The sequence below is a fragment of the Acartia tonsa genome, chromosome 2 (genome assembly GCF_053477335.1).
Source record: "Acartia tonsa isolate MP-2025a chromosome 2, ASM5347733v1, whole genome shotgun sequence".
NCBI classification, from domain to species: domain Eukaryota; kingdom Metazoa; phylum Arthropoda; class Copepoda; order Calanoida; family Acartiidae; genus Acartia; species Acartia tonsa.
Window position 1 is genome coordinate 8,622,774 of NC_137261.1, and position 16,542 is coordinate 8,639,315.

The window sequence follows — 16,542 nt, forward strand, 5'->3', positions numbered from 1 at the left end:
TCCAAAAAATCTTAAATCTGGGGGAAATTCATCATATAAGAATGATTTTATCCCTAATAACCTATCCTCTCAGTCCAAAGATAAAGCCTATACACCAGGTTTACGCAAATGTGTCAGAACTTCCCCCCCCCTTATTTTTATACTCCAAGATTTAAGCAATACTTATTCCTTAAACTTATTTTACTTTTGAAATTGTAAACATCACATGGTCGAAAAGCATAGAAATATCACTAAAACATTATCATAAAGGGGTCTAATCATTAAATGATTAAAGGATTTATTTCATTTTACCCTTGACTTGAATCTTCTTTCTTTTATATGGAAAGGAAGATAGATGCTTATGATCCTCAATGAATAGGTTCCTTTTAACTCAAACTTAGGGGTTGAATGAGGTGAAAAACAGATTTAATTCATCTTTGGTAAATTAGCGCTTTACGCGCATTTTAAAAAAGAATAGTTATTATCGCATCGTAGTATAGACATCTTTCGCGAATATAAATATGAAAAATTATGAGATTAAAACGAGTTTTGTTATCCGAAGTCCCGGGCTAACAAAACTGGATTTAATTTTATGATTTTTATTTTAATATTTGTGGAAAATTGTCTGTAATACTATGCTATACTTGATTTTAAAGTGTTGCTTAGAACCGGTTATAATTCGGTGGATATTAATCGGTTTCGAAGAAATGCTGAAAATAGAATTCCGCGGACTATCTCATAAAATTAAAGTTCACCTCATTCTGGTCCATAAATTGTATATTTTTACCTTTCAGAGCCACAGTTTCATAGATTAACATAAAATATACATTTTATTTGATTTTTTCTTGTATACACTATAATGTTTTTAAATTACTATGTATAACAATGTGATCCATTATCGAAATGAGAATACATATTATTTATGTAGCTTTAGATTTCTAATTTGGAAATACAAGTCACATTTTAATTTCGATTCATATTTGTTTCTTTTAACCCATGTAATTTCAAACTTTGAGCCTAAACAAAATTGTATTGTTGGAAAGGAACAAATTTTGGTCGGTATTAAAAATTCCAATATTTATAAATCCTTTAATCTAAAAACGATTTTTATTATCTAATATGTTTTGAACGTTAAGTATTTTTCAGATTCTGCTTAAAAAATGGTGAGGAAAAAGCCTCGAAATGAAATTAATCTTAGGTCAGTTAAAATATGACAAACAGGAGAAGAAAATACTTCTCTATTTACGAAGAAATGAAAATTTTGTGTGTGATGGTAGGGGGGGGGGGAGGGGGGTAGACACTCTTAAAACACAATATTCGAGAAGTGTTGGGAGGGGGGGGGGGAAGGTTTCAGTTTTGCTGACTTTTTCAAAAGTTTTTCGAGATGCATAAAACAAATATCAAACCGTGCTATGATTCTCATTTTTTTTGCCTATTTACTTTTTGATCTTGTTGAGTTTTCAAAAAATGCAAAACTAAACAAACCACCCCCCTCCTCATTCCCTTCCTTACAACTAAGGAAGAGTGGTTAATGTGTAGATAAGATACAAGCATCTAGTACATATAAAGATATATCCCAAAGAGCTAATAATTCATACTTGGCTTCCTTTAAGCGGGTATAATTGATGAAATAATAAACTTGAAATTGATTTGAACTCTGAAACTTTTTGTTATGTTTTGTTCTTGTTTTTATGAGTGTTAATTGTTCTTGACCCATTCGATTTCTATCTTTTTTACCGTTTCCCTTTCAAAATGTACTTAAATTGCGAGATATTCATAATCGTCCTGTCCCCCCAAAGAATCAATTTATTAGTTGTAGGTTAGATTATCTGTTGACTAGATATTTAATTTTAGTTTACTTCTGAACAAAACAACTGAATTAGCAAATAATAGTCAATGCATAGAGGAGGTAAGATTACAATCCTATTTTTTTTGTAATTGTAAAATTTACATGTCACTTTTATTTTATCATGTATGTATGAGGCATAATCAATAAGCTAAATACTTCGAATCATTTTTTTGGGTTTGATTCTGTGAAGGGTTCAAAAGCATTAACTTCTCAAGTTCTGTCTATGTGGGTTAGAAAAGAAATAGTCCTAAATTTCGCCCAACCAGCAAATTATATTATTTGTTTCAAATAATAGGAATGGCGATTACCAAAGTACGTTGCTGCGGCCGAAGAGATGTTTTCAAAGCTGCCGCAGTTGCCAGATCCTGCAGCTCCGACCAGCGACGAAAAATTAAATTACCAAAATAAACTTGTCTTCCTACAAACTCTAGTTAAGGTACTTTTTTATACAGATCAAAAACATGATAGATCAAGGGTAACATTTCATTTTTAAACAAGGGTGTATATTATGCATGGGATATTCTGGGAGGTGTGAGTGAGGGGTGTGAAAAAAAAATAAAAAAATAAAGAATAAATTAAGCCATATTTGTAATGTATTTAGTGCACAAAGGAGAAAACTTTAATAAACAAAATGCATTTAAGGGAAAAGGGGAGGGCTACTTCATTTATTTTTATTATTTTTTCTCTCTCCTTGGGGAAAAACAAGGGGGGGCACCGTGTTCCAGAAAAGCCAAAAAATGACAAAAAATCATAGAGAGTGTATATTTTAAAATTTTGATGAAATTTTATTTAAATAGCAATAAGTATCCATATATCTTTCAATATAATGGCGAAATTTTAAATATCTCCATCCTGGCTGGCACAGGATGCCAGCAAACCTGGCAGGGTCATACAGGTAAAGAGCAAAAATATTTTGTTTGCCTTAAACTAAGCATTTTAAGTTACCAAATACTAAAATATCCTATACCAGTACATACCAATATCAAATTTTAGTGTCTAAGTCAATTTCAGGGTCCAGGTATGATCCTGCAGGTCCTGATCCCTCAGAAATCTTTAAACAGCTCTTGATACCGCAATTTTTTACCTATAGACTTCAAATTTTAAACATAAGCTATTCTAACAAGTATGTATGACCTACTGAAATCATATGAAAATCTGCCGCCGTTTTCCCTCCGACCGCCGCCGCCGAAATTTATATTTTGAGATTTCTAATCTAAAGTTGACATACAGATGAGCCTATTTCTTATTTATTTTCTGTGTGTATATGTAGGGAGGAAGGGGACAATGGGCTGTTTATTATAATAGTCCCCAAATTCACCAAATAGCGTTTTCTTATTTGTAGGCATAACAATTTGCTGGACTTTCATTGAATCTTGATTGGTTGGTTTATTAGTTGAGTGTCCAAACGTTTCAATCACTAATTGTAATTTATAGAAGAGGCAATTTTGTGTATTAGCATTGGGAATGTACATTAATTTCTCTGCCATTATCTAATCTCTATAAATCTTTGATATGTAAGACTTTCACTTTATTTTCAATTTACTTGAAAAGAAGCATTTTCTATCTTAAACAATACAAATTCTACTTGTCTTTTTTTAATAAGTATGAAAGCACCTTTGGAAAAAGGTTGCTTATAAAAGGGTGAAGGGAGTAAATAATGCTAACGAATTAAATAAGAATTTATATTTGAACTAGAAAACGACATAAAATTTTTTTAACTTCTAGCTTTAATGGGTTCAGATGTGGATATAAGTGAGGCATTCCCCCCCCCCCCCCCCCCCATTAAAAAGGTAAAATGGTTCAGATAAGAGCCTAGACATTTAGGGATAATCTTTGTTTAAAACTTTTCTTTACTTTTAGTTTAAATGAATATGTGTTTTAAATAAGTAGAAAATAAATTACTTTTACTTTCAAAAAATTGTTATTTTTTGATAGACCCAGTATCTTTAGGGCTTAAAAAAACAAACTTCGCATACTTTCGCATACACAGGGTAAAGTTCTCTGGTATTATACATACATCTAATATCACCATGTAAGAGGATTTGCTTGCGCTCTTTTGCGCTTAAGAGATCTGGAACCAAACGTAAAATTTTCATTAGAAGAAAATTGTCTATTTTACAGAAATCGGGTATGCTAAGAAAACCATCCACAATTACATCAAAAAATGGAGGTTTGACTTCTTTTAAAAGCTAAACGTACAGGGTGGGCCACATAAATCCGGACTTTTTTCAAACGGCCATAGCACCAAAACTACTTGACCAATCAGGACGTTTGACCACACTATAAAAAGCTTAGGTAATTACCTTTTGGCCCATAAAAATTTTTGGAGGATGGAGGATGTACTACAGCCCACTAGTTAGAGATGTAGCAGTGCGGCAGGTGTCCCAGAATGAACAGCTGCCAGTAAAACAATCAAAAAAGCTTTCAATACTCGTTTATTCAGGTAGAATACAGCGGTTTTAAACAACCTAAAATAAAATCACAGAATTAGGTTGTTATAAATGAACTACAAATAAAACAATAAAGTATAATACAGAATTAAAATACTAAAATTTGCATTGCTTTGTTAGTTTCTTTTTAAAGTCTTTTTTCGATTTCGGGCTTTTCAGAATAGTGCATTTCATTAAAACAATCCAATGGTTCATTAGTCAAAGAATGTAAAACTTACTTCTCGAATCCAGCTCTTTCCACTTAATAATTTCCAGAACTACAGGCTTATCAGATCATCTCATCAACATAAACAACAGCAAATATCCACAGCAGTAATCAATACAGAACAATTCCACGGCAGTCAAGGACTTAATACTTCAGACCACAGGCCAGATTTGAGGATAAATCCATATGAATCGGTGTTACAGTGGCAGAATTTCAGTCTAAAAACATCAATCATATATTTTATGTTAGAAGGAGCACCATTTATAGAATAATCAAGGGTAACTCTGTGTTTTTAAGCTTTGACTTTGAGGCTTTCTAATTAATTTGAAGGAATTAATATAAAGGTGAGTATTCTGTACCTTAATTTTAGCGAAGGATCTCCTTTTTCGCTATTGGTTCCAAGTTCTTCGTTCCACTTGGTGAATCCTGTAACGAAAAACCATGATTAGGTGATATTTGGATAGGCAGCAATCTACACTATAACTTTGATTCCAAATTTCATTAGGTAGCTATTCAATCAACAACATTTTACCTATGGTTCTTCGTGCTCAAGCTTTCCCTCTGATCCGTCACGAGGGGCACCAACAAAATTCTCCACTAGAGATAAAGAGGGCAGATCCACTCTCAACAGGCTCAGCTAATTCCAGGCCTTAATAATATCAAATTAAGCCCAAACTTTTAATGGACTACAATGCTTTTAAAGTTAACTTGGAGGCCGTTACGGTACTCATTTATTGGTTCTTTACAATTAAATAGGAACAGTGAATTCAATGGAATCATATCTTCAACTTTGGTTTAAATGAAATCTTTGCATATGCGGCTTCGCTGGGTGAATGAATTGACTATTTTAATATTTGTTTTACCTTGTATCTCAGCAGAGACAGTTTAATATTACATTTTGAGAACTTTTTCACTCGTTAGCACTTTCTGAAATGGATTAGCCCATATTATTTGATGTAGATATAGGTTTCTTTATCACTTTTTACATATATATATAATACAATTTAACGATAGTTAATTTAACCAATTTTTGCTTAAAAGAAACAAAATAAGTTGTTAAAAACTATTAAAATTGGAAGTAAAAAGCTTAAATTAATTTTATAAATGCTTTGAATTGATTTAAAATGTGTATTTTGTACCAAAAAATAACATTTTTCTTTAAACTTTTAGATAGACTATTTTCCCTTGCTTTTAGTAAGATGGCTGACGTTAGACTGGTACAACGAATATGGAGATTTGAACGCTTGCGCGTCATAGATTAATCACATACATAGATTGGACAATATTTCATATTTCTTTTTTTTACAAAATTAAATATTCTTTGCTAGAAATGAATTTAAAAATAAAAATGGCTTTTGCATTAAACAATTACAATTTAATATAAATTTAAGTTTTGTAAGTAATTAGCATTAGTTCCGATACATATTTTTTGCTCTATGGTGAAGAAATAGGTTGCGTGAGTTTACTTTAACATATTTTAAATTACTAAACTTTGGCCTTGTTAGGGAAGCCTTCTCTCAGTCTTCGTGGGGTGATTTGACTGGATTCCTTCTAAATATAAAACAGAGGATGTGTACTCCGTGCTGGCAGTGCTTATGTTCAACATGGCAGATTCGAAATGAGCGCTAGTTTACCCTAGATTATCAATATGGGCCCACTAAATCTGATCTCAGCCCATCTGTAGCTGAGATAGACTTATAAAACTTGCTGGAGATACTGTTAGATACCTAATGAAGGCACTAGAAAAAACTAAAGCTCTATCACATCTGGTTTGTCCGTAGTACTCCGGCAAAGAGAAACGTGGCAGATTTTAAGGTGTCAAAAATGTCAATAATCTTGAAAATTTCTTGGTTCTCGACTACATGGGCCCATTTGGAACCTTAAAAATCGTATTAGACTATGTGTTGCGATAATAACCATAGCTTAATCTTCATGCCATTTACAAAAAGGTATAAAACGTTGTTCTAGCTTAACTGTGGCCAAAATAAGAGCCGCCGTGTCGAATGGTAGCTTAAACGATGGGTATATTTGGATCCTGCGGTTACTCACGTCCCTAAGGAGATGTGGCCTCCCAGCAGCCCTGATCTTCATACAATTGACTTATTGGCCTGGAGCGCCATTAAAGCACGAACTAATAGACGCGCCTATACCATAAAGACATCTCTCATTGCCACTATCAAGGAGAACTTCCCCCTGTTGGACAGGGACATGGTGACCAGGATCGGGGGCCGGTTTAGGGGGCGGGTAAAGGCGGTGATTGAGGCTAGCGGCGATTTTATTGAATAATCTAATAGTCATATACCTAGTTTACTTCCCAGTTTTTAAAATTCAATAAAATCTTTAAAATTGACGATTTTATGTTCATTTGTTTAAAAATAAGAAAAAGTCCGGATTTATCTGGCCCACCCTGTATAAATTATTACATACTGATTCCAAAAATATATAATACTTAAAAATAGCTTTAGAAATAAAGGGTCCACACTGATTTGAAATGTAGTTTAGTTGACCTTAAAAATAGTTGTTAACAATGATGAAAAGGAACTTAATTCCATACCTCTGGTATAATTACACATAAAATTCTTATTTTTCATAGTAAAAAGCTAATTCTTTCGGCTTTATTTCCAAAAACTTGTGTATATTACTAAACAATTGTTTAAAAGTGTATTTTCCAAAAAGTAAAAAACGATTATTTGTCACTCGCTGGAACATAGTGGGGGGGGATAAAATATTTTTTAGCAGGGGAAAAATGAGTCTTGTGCAGAATATACACCCCTGTTCATAAAAAAAAGAGGCAGAAATATAGTGGATGTATCTTTGGAAAATTGAAGTTAAGGGAATTCAAGTATATTTTTATATAAACGGATTATATAATATGGATTAGGTAGGTATCTTATTGAAAATAGAATAAAAGAAATTTTAGTTTTACTTAGGTATAAATTTTAAATCTAGAAACAAAAAAAACGTTCTAAGAAAGTAATATGTCACATAAGAAAAAAGTAAGTATTCGATAAAAAGTCTTTGAACTTATAATCAGAACAACTGTGTCCACAGGTAGTGAAACGATATTTTAGAAGAAAAGGTGTATTGATATGAATGTTATACAGTTTTTAAGTTACTTTGTATATTTTTTAATTAGTCCAGTTATATAGCACTGATATATTATATTTTCGTACTAAGTATCGATAGATTTTCTGACATACATTAAAGAAAGTATATAAAGGGGCTGCGCTACTAAAGATGATTATTACGTTTACAAGTTTTCAACTGAAATTGTCAATTAAACTTTTTTATTTTCAGAAAGTTACAAGTGAAGGTTACTCTAGCTCCAACTCTGAAGATAAATTAGATGGAAAATGTAAGTGTGTATTTTAATACAGGGAGGGAGGAGACATTGATAAGCTTTTTAGTTATTACACTAGTCCCCAACGTTTTATAAAATCGTTTTTTATTCATTAACTTAACAATTACAACTTTAGGGACATTAATGAATTTTTATTGGTTGGCTCATAAAATTGAGTGTCCAAACGTTTTAACCACTAATTGTAATCTACAGAAGGGATAATTTTGTACATCTTCATTGGGGATGAACACTGTACATCAATTTATCGGCCATTGTCTTATGCAAGAACATATTGCTTGGTATATATGATATTTTATGCAGTTTGAAGTTTTCCGTCATTTACTGAATAAACTGGTTGATTTATTTAGGCATTGTCCTTCTTTTGCTAATCATGACAAGTTTTCCTTGGTTTAAAGCAATGTTTTTACATTTAAGGATCGGTAATTACGTCTATCTGTTGGTAACGGATAACTATAATCGTATTATAAAACATCTAAAAATTGTTCTATTTAATTTCAAACCTTACCTGGAAAATCCTCTAACAATTGGGTATAATATGGACAAAGAAACAACTTTATAGTTGTTACCAAAGAGTCTTTGCTTATAAATATCGCAAATTGGTTTGATTTAACTTCTAAAATTACTATTTACACAGTGTATTAATAAGCTATATTCTCCATTAAACTTTATTGGTGATCGCTGTGTTCTGTTTTGATTTTACTCGAGCTTCATATGCACTTAGAAAATTTAACTTGCTCTAAATCTAGGAATTATTTATATTGTTTTTGAGTTTACTGATGTCATAACTATGTTTCAAATATTCTTCACAAGAATATTTTCATATTAAATATTCATATGTTTTTTTCTGCACTCAAAAGACGTTATTTTATTATTTAAAACAAAACTTTTCCAATTTTTATAGAAGTGAAAATATTTTTATTGTTTTATGAAACGTGTAATGTTGATATGGGTAATTAAAACCGATAAGTTTTAAAGTTATACTTTATTTTTTGCTTGTCGATTTGGTTTCATCACAGTTGTAAAAACTGATAGGATATCAGTAGGTCTGTTCTTGAGGCCAACTATTGGATTCACCTAGTTGTCCTTTTTAGAGAATATTTACATACCTATAAACCTTAATTCTTAACAAGACAAATGAACAAAATTTTTTTGTTAAATCTGTATACCTACTAAAAAAAGAAAGTATATTGAACTGTTTCTTCTTTCAAACTTTTTAACACTTTGATTTTTAGCACCATCTCAGAAGCCCTTGCTATTACCGCAAGGTCCCGCCTTTACTCGTGATACCATGTCAAAACAAATTGCTCAGAAAGCAGCTGAAAGGTAAGGATTAATTATTTGAATTCTTCTTTTTTACAATGATTTCGAATGATATATTTTTAAGGGAAATTGGGAAGATTGATTTAAAGAAGATAACATTAATATATAATAAAAAGTATTTTATTTGAAGACATAATTGACTCATGATTCGTTTTACTTGCAGAGCGCATCAGACACAACGGGAACAGCTGTTTGGCAGACGAAATCCAGATTCTATGACAACTGATTTTAAAGAACAAGACTTTGATAAACTTTTAGCTATGCATAGGTAATTATATAATATCTTGTTTTGTGGAATCGGATATTATGACAGGAGAAAAAATAGCTTGCTAACTCGAGACTCATTTATTGGCCAGTTAACTAAAAGGAAATTATATATTTCATTTGTTTTGTGTAATGTTTATGTATGACCTATGAAACCAAATACGTTTTTTTTTGTTTAAAAACTAGAAATATTTTAGAAGTCAATCAAAAATAAACTCCAAAATAACCATTAAATTATTAGGTATTTTACTTTTTTCAAAGGGATGAGCAAGAGAAAATTGCAGAAGAAATGATCAGTATGACAAAAAGATTAAAGGAACAATCTTTAGTTGCCCAAACTATTGTAAAGGTAGTATTTAAATATTTTTCTTATCAGTTATTTCATATGCTGAAGGTTGAAACTTTAGCATGGCTTAACAGCTGCATTCAACAGTGCAGTTGTTTGGACCAGAGAGTTAAAAATTTAACTGCAGCTGCTATGAGCAAAGCATCAATTTATTTGGTTAACCAGAACATAATTGGCCTTTTGACATGTTATTGTTATCGAATTTCTTATTGAATGTTGTCGATATTTTACTTTTCCCCCTTAAGTTTTTATATTAAAAAGTACCTACCCAAACCAATTTTTTGTATTATTGTAGGAAGATACAGATAGAGTGGAGAAAATTAATAGAAAAGCTGATGAAAATTTATCAAAATTAGATGTAAGTACTAAGTATATTTACATTTTCTTAATTTTGATACAGCTTCTCTATAATCAGGGATACAGGGAAAGGTATTGATCTACCTCCAAATATTGAAATCCAAACGTATGTATAATTTCACACTTGTGGTTAAGATATTATATCCAACTACTTTATCCTTGTATCCAAACTAGTTAGTACAACAACACAAAACATAAAGTAAAGCGAAGCCTTTTTCTAATGATTCAGATGTAAAAATGTAAAATATTGTGCGATTTATGAAATTTTCTCAATTATTGTATAGAAAAATATATTAATAAATACTAATTTTTAGAATAATAAGTGTATAAGTAATGTATAGATGTTTTATCCAAACAGCTACCTGGCTCAAGTGGTGGGGATCGTTTTCGTCTGCTAGCAAATTACTTTCTGTTCATTTGTATCGACTAGGCTGTGTATTTATATTTCTGACGTTATTAACTGAAATTCAGAGACCCCATTATGCGTCGGCACAGGGTCCCTTCCCCGTGGGTAGTTACATATAGTTCGTGCCCCCTCTATTCCTTTACTTTAATTTTAGAATGAAGGAGGTAGAATATCGAAGCTTGCATCCCGCTGGAATTGTAGATGCTGGATTTGGTTGGCCATGTTTATGGTTCTCATGACTTTTGTCGGTAAGATTTACAAATAACTTGCTGCCGGAGGTGTTAGGATCGAGTCTGACTCATAGTGAAACATAAGCTACGACTTATTATGTTGAATGTGGCTTTGATTAATAAACTGAAGTAGCCTATGATTGTGCAGTGAAATTGCATGCACAGTTATGACTTCCAGACAAAGTTCGTCCTATGATTAACAACGCTTATTTACAAATGAAATATTACGTAAAAAAATATGAATCCTCTTTTTTTCAGGAATGGTGTTATTAATGAAACTGTTTAAGAAAAAATTACCAGTGAGAACTGAATTATAATATTGTAGCATCATAACACTACCAAATGTGATATTTTTACATTATGTTTATCTATTTGTCTGTTCATTTTAGATGCATTTTATTGTTAAATTAAAAATTGTTTTATTCTTGTTATCAACATGCCTTAATTTCAGATATAAAAATGGATCAAATAGTCGTGTGAAGTTTAAAAATAAAAATAGTTAAAAAACAATTTTCTTGTAGTAAAAAATTAAACAATTAAAGTATTTTTATGTAAGCGCAAGTGTGTAAAACTTTGCCAATGGTGAGCGCTCCTAAAATGTCTGACCCGAAAAAGGATAAATGCGGGCGGTCAGATGAAACCAACGAACGGTCAGATGAGCCTAGCGCGCCCAGTGAAGAAAAGGGGGAGAGAGAAAAGGGAGGAGAGGGCCAAAATGAAGGGCAATTCTCACCACAATCATCACTTTCTAATGAAGTTCAAATAGAGTAAGAAATTATATTTAGATATCCTATTATATAAAGCAGTAAGGTTTTTTGTATTTAGCTCAAGATTTCGGTAACTACTGAACCGATTGAGTTCTCCAGTTTATGGAACCTTTTTAAAAGTCCATAGATGTTTTTAGACTAGATTCCTACTTTCCTTGCTTCTTCTAATTTAATGCTCCTAGATGCTAGGAGCGCAGCTGCTAGTTAATAATATATGGTAGTATTGCTACTCCTTAGTAAATAGCCCTGTCTGTCGGTTCGGCGTAGAAATGGATATGTCGAGTTGTAAATTAAAATTTAGTTGTAGTAGCGTAGCCACTCCGTAACATTGTTAACAGTGTAAGATATCTTAAATATTGTAACACCTTGTTTGCCTGTAATTGCAACGCAATTTATGAAAGCGACTAATCTATTATTTTAAATAGGATAATATGTCTTATTAAAAATATATTTCAAGGGGTTCATTATTAAGGTTTGAAAGTTACACCAGCGAGCTTCAGATGCCTGCCATCATCAAATTAATTCAAGCAGATTTATCAGGAAACTTGACAGTCAAATAAATCATTTTGTTTTTTTCCTTCATGTGTATATAAATAAATATCCCTTGCCGTTTCACGATTCACTTAAAAATTCTAGATCGATTCTCTCCTAAAATAGTATTTAATCTTAGTAGTAGTGCTTGACAAGTAACTGTGTAATATTATATTCTAATACAAGCGGCTAATTCTGTATTTGAAAGATTAGTTAGAATTAACTTTCCTTAAACTGATACCTACCTAAATTTCAGTGGATAATGAGACTAAGAAATTTAAGATATTTGACTGTAATATTCTGTTGATTCAGAACCATACAGTATATACACATATAGATATTTTATACATAATTGGCCAAATTTGTGCTTTTTAGCAAGGTTTGTTCTATGCAATATTTATTTTGTCTACTGGCAGCTTTTATTTATTGTTGAAAAAAAAACTATTTTTTTAAATAACCTGTCCCAATGGGTTTTTAAACAACCGGGATTTTAGAGGTCTTTTTAAAAAAGTATTGATATTTTTTACGTGTCACAAGCTTTTTTTGGTTTCAAAACCCACAAAATACTGTTGGGTTTTTGGGTTTTGGTTTTTATACCGACTTTGTTTTTGGTAGATTTTATTTTTAGTGTTAGCACCAATTGGCTGTCTCTCATAAAAAAAATATATTTAAAAATTGCATAGAACATATTATTTCCCACAGATATGGTTCAGAATATGTAGGTGCTATAGTCTGCAAATTAGATTATCATAAAATGGTGAGTATTACATTTTGCAGGGGTGCATATTCTGCACAAGATTAATGTTTTGCAAAAATATATTTTTTCTCTTCATCCTAGTTTTTATCCCAAGGAGGGGAAAAATCAATGAAGTAGATGCAATGAACTACTCTCAGCTGATGTATTCAGTTCACTTTTTTTTTCATTACCTCCCCTACGTTTTTTCAGTCCACCCACTGCCCCTTAGCCGGGGATCTCAAGCAGAATATACACCCATGAAATTTTGTTATAATTACTTTTAGAATTATGATTTTTTTAACTAACTAAAATCACTTTATAGTCCAATTTCTAAACATGAAATTCAGAAATTTCTTACCTAACTATTTTTTAAAATATTAACCTCTTTTAAGATGGTTAAACGAGGATATATTGCTATGTTGGCTGTGGATAAAAATTTTAGAAAAAAGAAGATAGGAGCTACTTTAGTTACTAAAGCTATAGAGGTAAGTTTGTGCTTTCACTCAAATCAAATTTTGGACCCCATAACCCCCTTCCTACCCTATGTGGTGCTTTTTTTAGGAGAAATACTTTTATAGATACAGAATATTTCCTGTATGTCATTTTAACAAAATCCACTTATAAGATTTTAAGATCATTTGAGTAAGATGGGTAGACCGATAAACATCATAATATTAGATGTTTAAGAACTAGTAAGTAGTTTCTTCTAAGCTTCTAATATTTTGGTTTTGAAAAAATGCTAATATGTTATTTATTACACATGCCATAGGCATCTGCTAACATGAATTTCTACGGGAGACTATTTATCTATCACCGCATCATAACTAAAGACGTTAAAAATGGTTCCTACCACTGCCAGGTCAGATGCGCGACATTATTAATTAGAATTTTAGGGGAATGCCCAAAACAAGCGCAACTACAATGCACAGTTAGGTCTGTCAGAAAAAGGTAGTGTAATCAAAGGGAAGGTTATCTATCGGACGCTGCACACCGAAATTTTAAGACGCAGAGAATGTTTCAAGGTGCGTGGAGAGGTCTGAAACTCAAAGCGACGCCACGCCCCCTAGAGGTCATTATCTATATATCTAGGCTATGATCTGTGACGAGGCGGATGAGGTGGTGCTGGAGACAGAGGTCACCAACACCGCGGCACTAATGCTCTACGAGAGGCTGGGCTTCTTGAGGGATAAACGACTTTTCAGGAAATTATTCATTAAGATTAAACAATTTTTAAATGATAAGGAAAATACTTTCTCTTATTTATTCGAAATCGATTAATATCCGGTGGATTATAACCGGTTCTCATCCAAACGAAAAAAAATGTCTAGCATCGTATTTTTTCAGTTTTCTACGAATAAAAAACTTTTAGGCCGAACCTTTGGCATCTCCGGGCTAAAAAGACTGGTTTTAATCTAATAATTGTACATTTTATATCCGCGGAAAGCTGTTTATAATATGATGCCAGAAATAACTATTCTTTAAATTGAGAAAATTTGTTTTAAAGTAGCCAAGCAAAAAAAGTTGACTGTAAAACAATAATGATATACAGTGTGTTTTTTTTATGAGAACTTTTTTGAAAACAATTTTACCCCACTTATATTTATCAGAATTTAATGATTAATGGCGTATTTTCTTCGTTTTTTATAACCATTTATTGAACATCAAAAAAATATTTCAGTTTTTATTAAAAAAGTAGAGTAAAATAAAATTTCAAAACCTAGGTGTCAACATCTAAAAATGGTTTTAGCGCATTTTTCTCATGCTCAAATCTTCTACCCTTTGCAAGAATGGCTGCAAAACGCTTCAAAGTTGAGATAAAGAGTTAAAAAATGATACAGATACTATTGGGGACATGTACTAGAACATATTAAAGTTTGAAGGCCATATCTCAACCAGGGAGGGAGTACTGGCCCCCCAAAGTGTACTACTGAAAATCCAATTTTATTCTCGCAAAGGGTAGAAGATTTGAGCTTAAGAAAAATGCGCTAAAATCTTTTTTAGATGTTGACACCTAAGTTTTGAATTTTTGATTTTACTGTACTTTTTAAATAAAAACTGAAATATTTTTTTGATGTTCTAAAAATGGTTATAAAAACGAAGAAAATAAGCTGTTAATCATTAAATTCTGATAACTATAAGTGGGGTAAAAATGCTTTCAAAAAAGTTCTCATAAAAAAAACACACTGTATGAATTATTAGAATACCTTGTGATATTCTCAGTAAAAGACTGAAAATTGTTGGATTGGAAAAGCTGCGGTTGTTACAATAGAATTAGTGATAATTTTATCGTTTCTTATAATATTTCTTACCTAACCTTTACTGATAATTTTACTTGAGAAATGTTTTTATGAAAATAATGAATGAAATAATTATCAGATACTACCTCAATGGGGTTGATGCACTGAGATTGAAATTATGGCTAAGATGATTCCGTAACTTAATGGAGGATATACATTTGGTCGTTTCATTCAATTTAAATCCTTTTAAAAATGACATTTTTTGTTGGGTTTACATTTTTGTTCCTTATTTTTAGGAATTATTTGAAGAAAAAACATACATCAAAAAGTTGGGTAGGAAGTGAGAAGTAATCTTAATCGTTGAAATGACCTATCTATCCTAACTTTACATTTTGTTATTTTAGTGAAATTATTATTGGTCAAAGTTGTATTTATTAGTTATATAAACAATTTTGAAGTTAGAGTAATGATAATTAATTTTTATCAAGTTAATATCGACTTAAAACTAAAGAAATTGGATTCTTGTCAAGTTATTGTGATTTCATATCGTTAGTCAAATAAAAATATTCGCTATTGTTAGCGTTAGGTCATATTCAAAATGTTCTATTCGCTTTTGAAATTAAATAGTTTTCGACAAAAGGGAACTATCCACGAACAAGAGCAAGTGATTCTAAGCACCTTCCAGCATTGATCCATAGTATTTTTTAAAATAAATATACTATACTAGGTTTATGTTTAATATTTGGTTTATCGACTAAAAAGTTATGTTTTACCATGGTTTTATATGAAAAAACTTTGAAATGTAAAGCATATTTTGATGCAATATCATCAAATGCTTTGTTGAGTTCTAAGGACAAAATAAAATAACACGACAGAAAAGCATCAAATTAATTAAACAAGATTACAAGTTTCCAACCCTTTTCTAAATATACATTTTTAATCAAAATAATATACTTTTATGTCAAGGCTTTTAAACAACAGTTTGAACCCATCAAAACATTTGATGATATTGCACCAATAAATGCTTAACATTTCAAAGTTTTTTCCATATAAAACCATGTCGAATCATAATTTTTAGTCGATAAACCAAATATTAAAAATAAACCTAGTGTATTCACTAAAAAAAATACTATGGATCAATGCTGGAAGGTGCTTAGAATCACTTGCTCTTGTTCGTGGATAGTTCCCTTTAAGAAATTAATATATTTGCAATTTAAATGGTTAAAAAAATCCAACGTTTAATTGTTAATGTATTAATAAACTTGAATTACACCAAAGTAATAAAATTACGATTTGATTTTATAATTTTCTCATCTCTCGTACTACTGCATTGTTATCACTATGTATTTAAGTTTCATTGTTAACTTTATTTGGAAATTAGAGATTATTAATTTAGATTGATGAAGCTTGAATTAAAGCTTTCCTGAGAAGATAAATTGTTGAACAATGTTTACACATTAAATCTTTATTTCAATCCAAATAAATTGCTATTATTTGATTCAGA

The 16,542-nt window shown here is 31.2% G+C and overlaps 2 protein-coding genes and 1 long non-coding RNA gene across 3 annotated transcripts; 2 read left to right on the forward strand and 1 right to left on the reverse strand.

The window, feature by feature from the left end:
• The first annotated feature begins 1,093 nt into the window (after positions 1-1,093).
• Positions 1,094-11,227, forward strand: Use1 (Vesicle transport protein Use1). Its single transcript, XM_080145516.1, has 10 exons — positions 1,094-1,177; positions 1,834-1,888; positions 2,124-2,264; positions 7,781-7,838; positions 9,077-9,167; positions 9,328-9,432; positions 9,690-9,777; positions 10,070-10,132; positions 10,692-10,785; positions 11,026-11,227. Exons 1-10 carry the CDS (start codon positions 1,140-1,142, stop codon positions 11,082-11,084), a joined length of 792 nt encoding a protein of 263 aa, XP_080001642.1. The 5' UTR covers positions 1,094-1,139; the 3' UTR covers positions 11,085-11,227.
• On the reverse strand, positions 4,247-5,511 carry LOC145312696 (uncharacterized). Its single transcript, XR_013877081.1, has 5 exons — positions 5,347-5,511; positions 5,016-5,132; positions 4,843-4,909; positions 4,497-4,701; positions 4,247-4,296 (listed from the first exon to the last, which is right to left on the reverse strand). It is a non-coding gene; the product is annotated as an uncharacterized LOC145312696 (long non-coding RNA).
• Positions 11,222-16,540, forward strand: LOC145303869 (N-alpha-acetyltransferase 30-like). The gene is made up of 7 exons (XM_080145527.1): positions 11,222-11,534; positions 12,007-12,070; positions 12,374-12,444; positions 12,768-12,822; positions 13,194-13,286; positions 13,891-13,999; positions 15,174-16,540. Exons 1-7 carry the CDS (start codon positions 11,347-11,349, stop codon positions 15,227-15,229), a joined length of 636 nt encoding a protein of 211 aa, XP_080001653.1. The 5' UTR covers positions 11,222-11,346; the 3' UTR covers positions 15,230-16,540.
• The last annotated feature ends 2 nt before the right edge of the window (positions 16,541-16,542 follow it).

What these genes read in the sequence shown, in the direction of transcription:
- Use1 (XM_080145516.1), top strand. Translation starts at nt 1,140, where the DNA reads ATGGTGAGGAAAAAGCCTCGAAATGAAATTAATCTTAG. An exon ending in ATAGTCAATGCATAGAGGAG is followed by an intron (nt 1,889 to 2,123) that starts GTAAGATTACAA and finishes TTCAAATAATAG; the next exon opens with GAATGGCGATTACCAAAGTA. An exon ending in GGTTCTCATGACTTTTGTCG is followed by an intron (nt 10,786 to 11,025) that starts GTAAGATTTACA and finishes TCTTTTTTTCAG; the next exon opens with GAATGGTGTTATTAATGAAA.
- LOC145303869 (XM_080145527.1), top strand. Translation starts at nt 11,347, where the DNA reads ATGGTGAGCGCTCCTAAAATGTCTGACCCGAAAAAGGATAAATGCGGG. An exon ending in AATTTGTGCTTTTTAGCAAG is followed by an intron (nt 12,445 to 12,767) that starts GTTTGTTCTATG and finishes TATTTCCCACAG; the next exon opens with ATATGGTTCAGAATATGTAG. An exon ending in AATTAGATTATCATAAAATG is followed by an intron (nt 12,823 to 13,193) that starts GTGAGTATTACA and finishes ACCTCTTTTAAG; the next exon opens with ATGGTTAAACGAGGATATAT.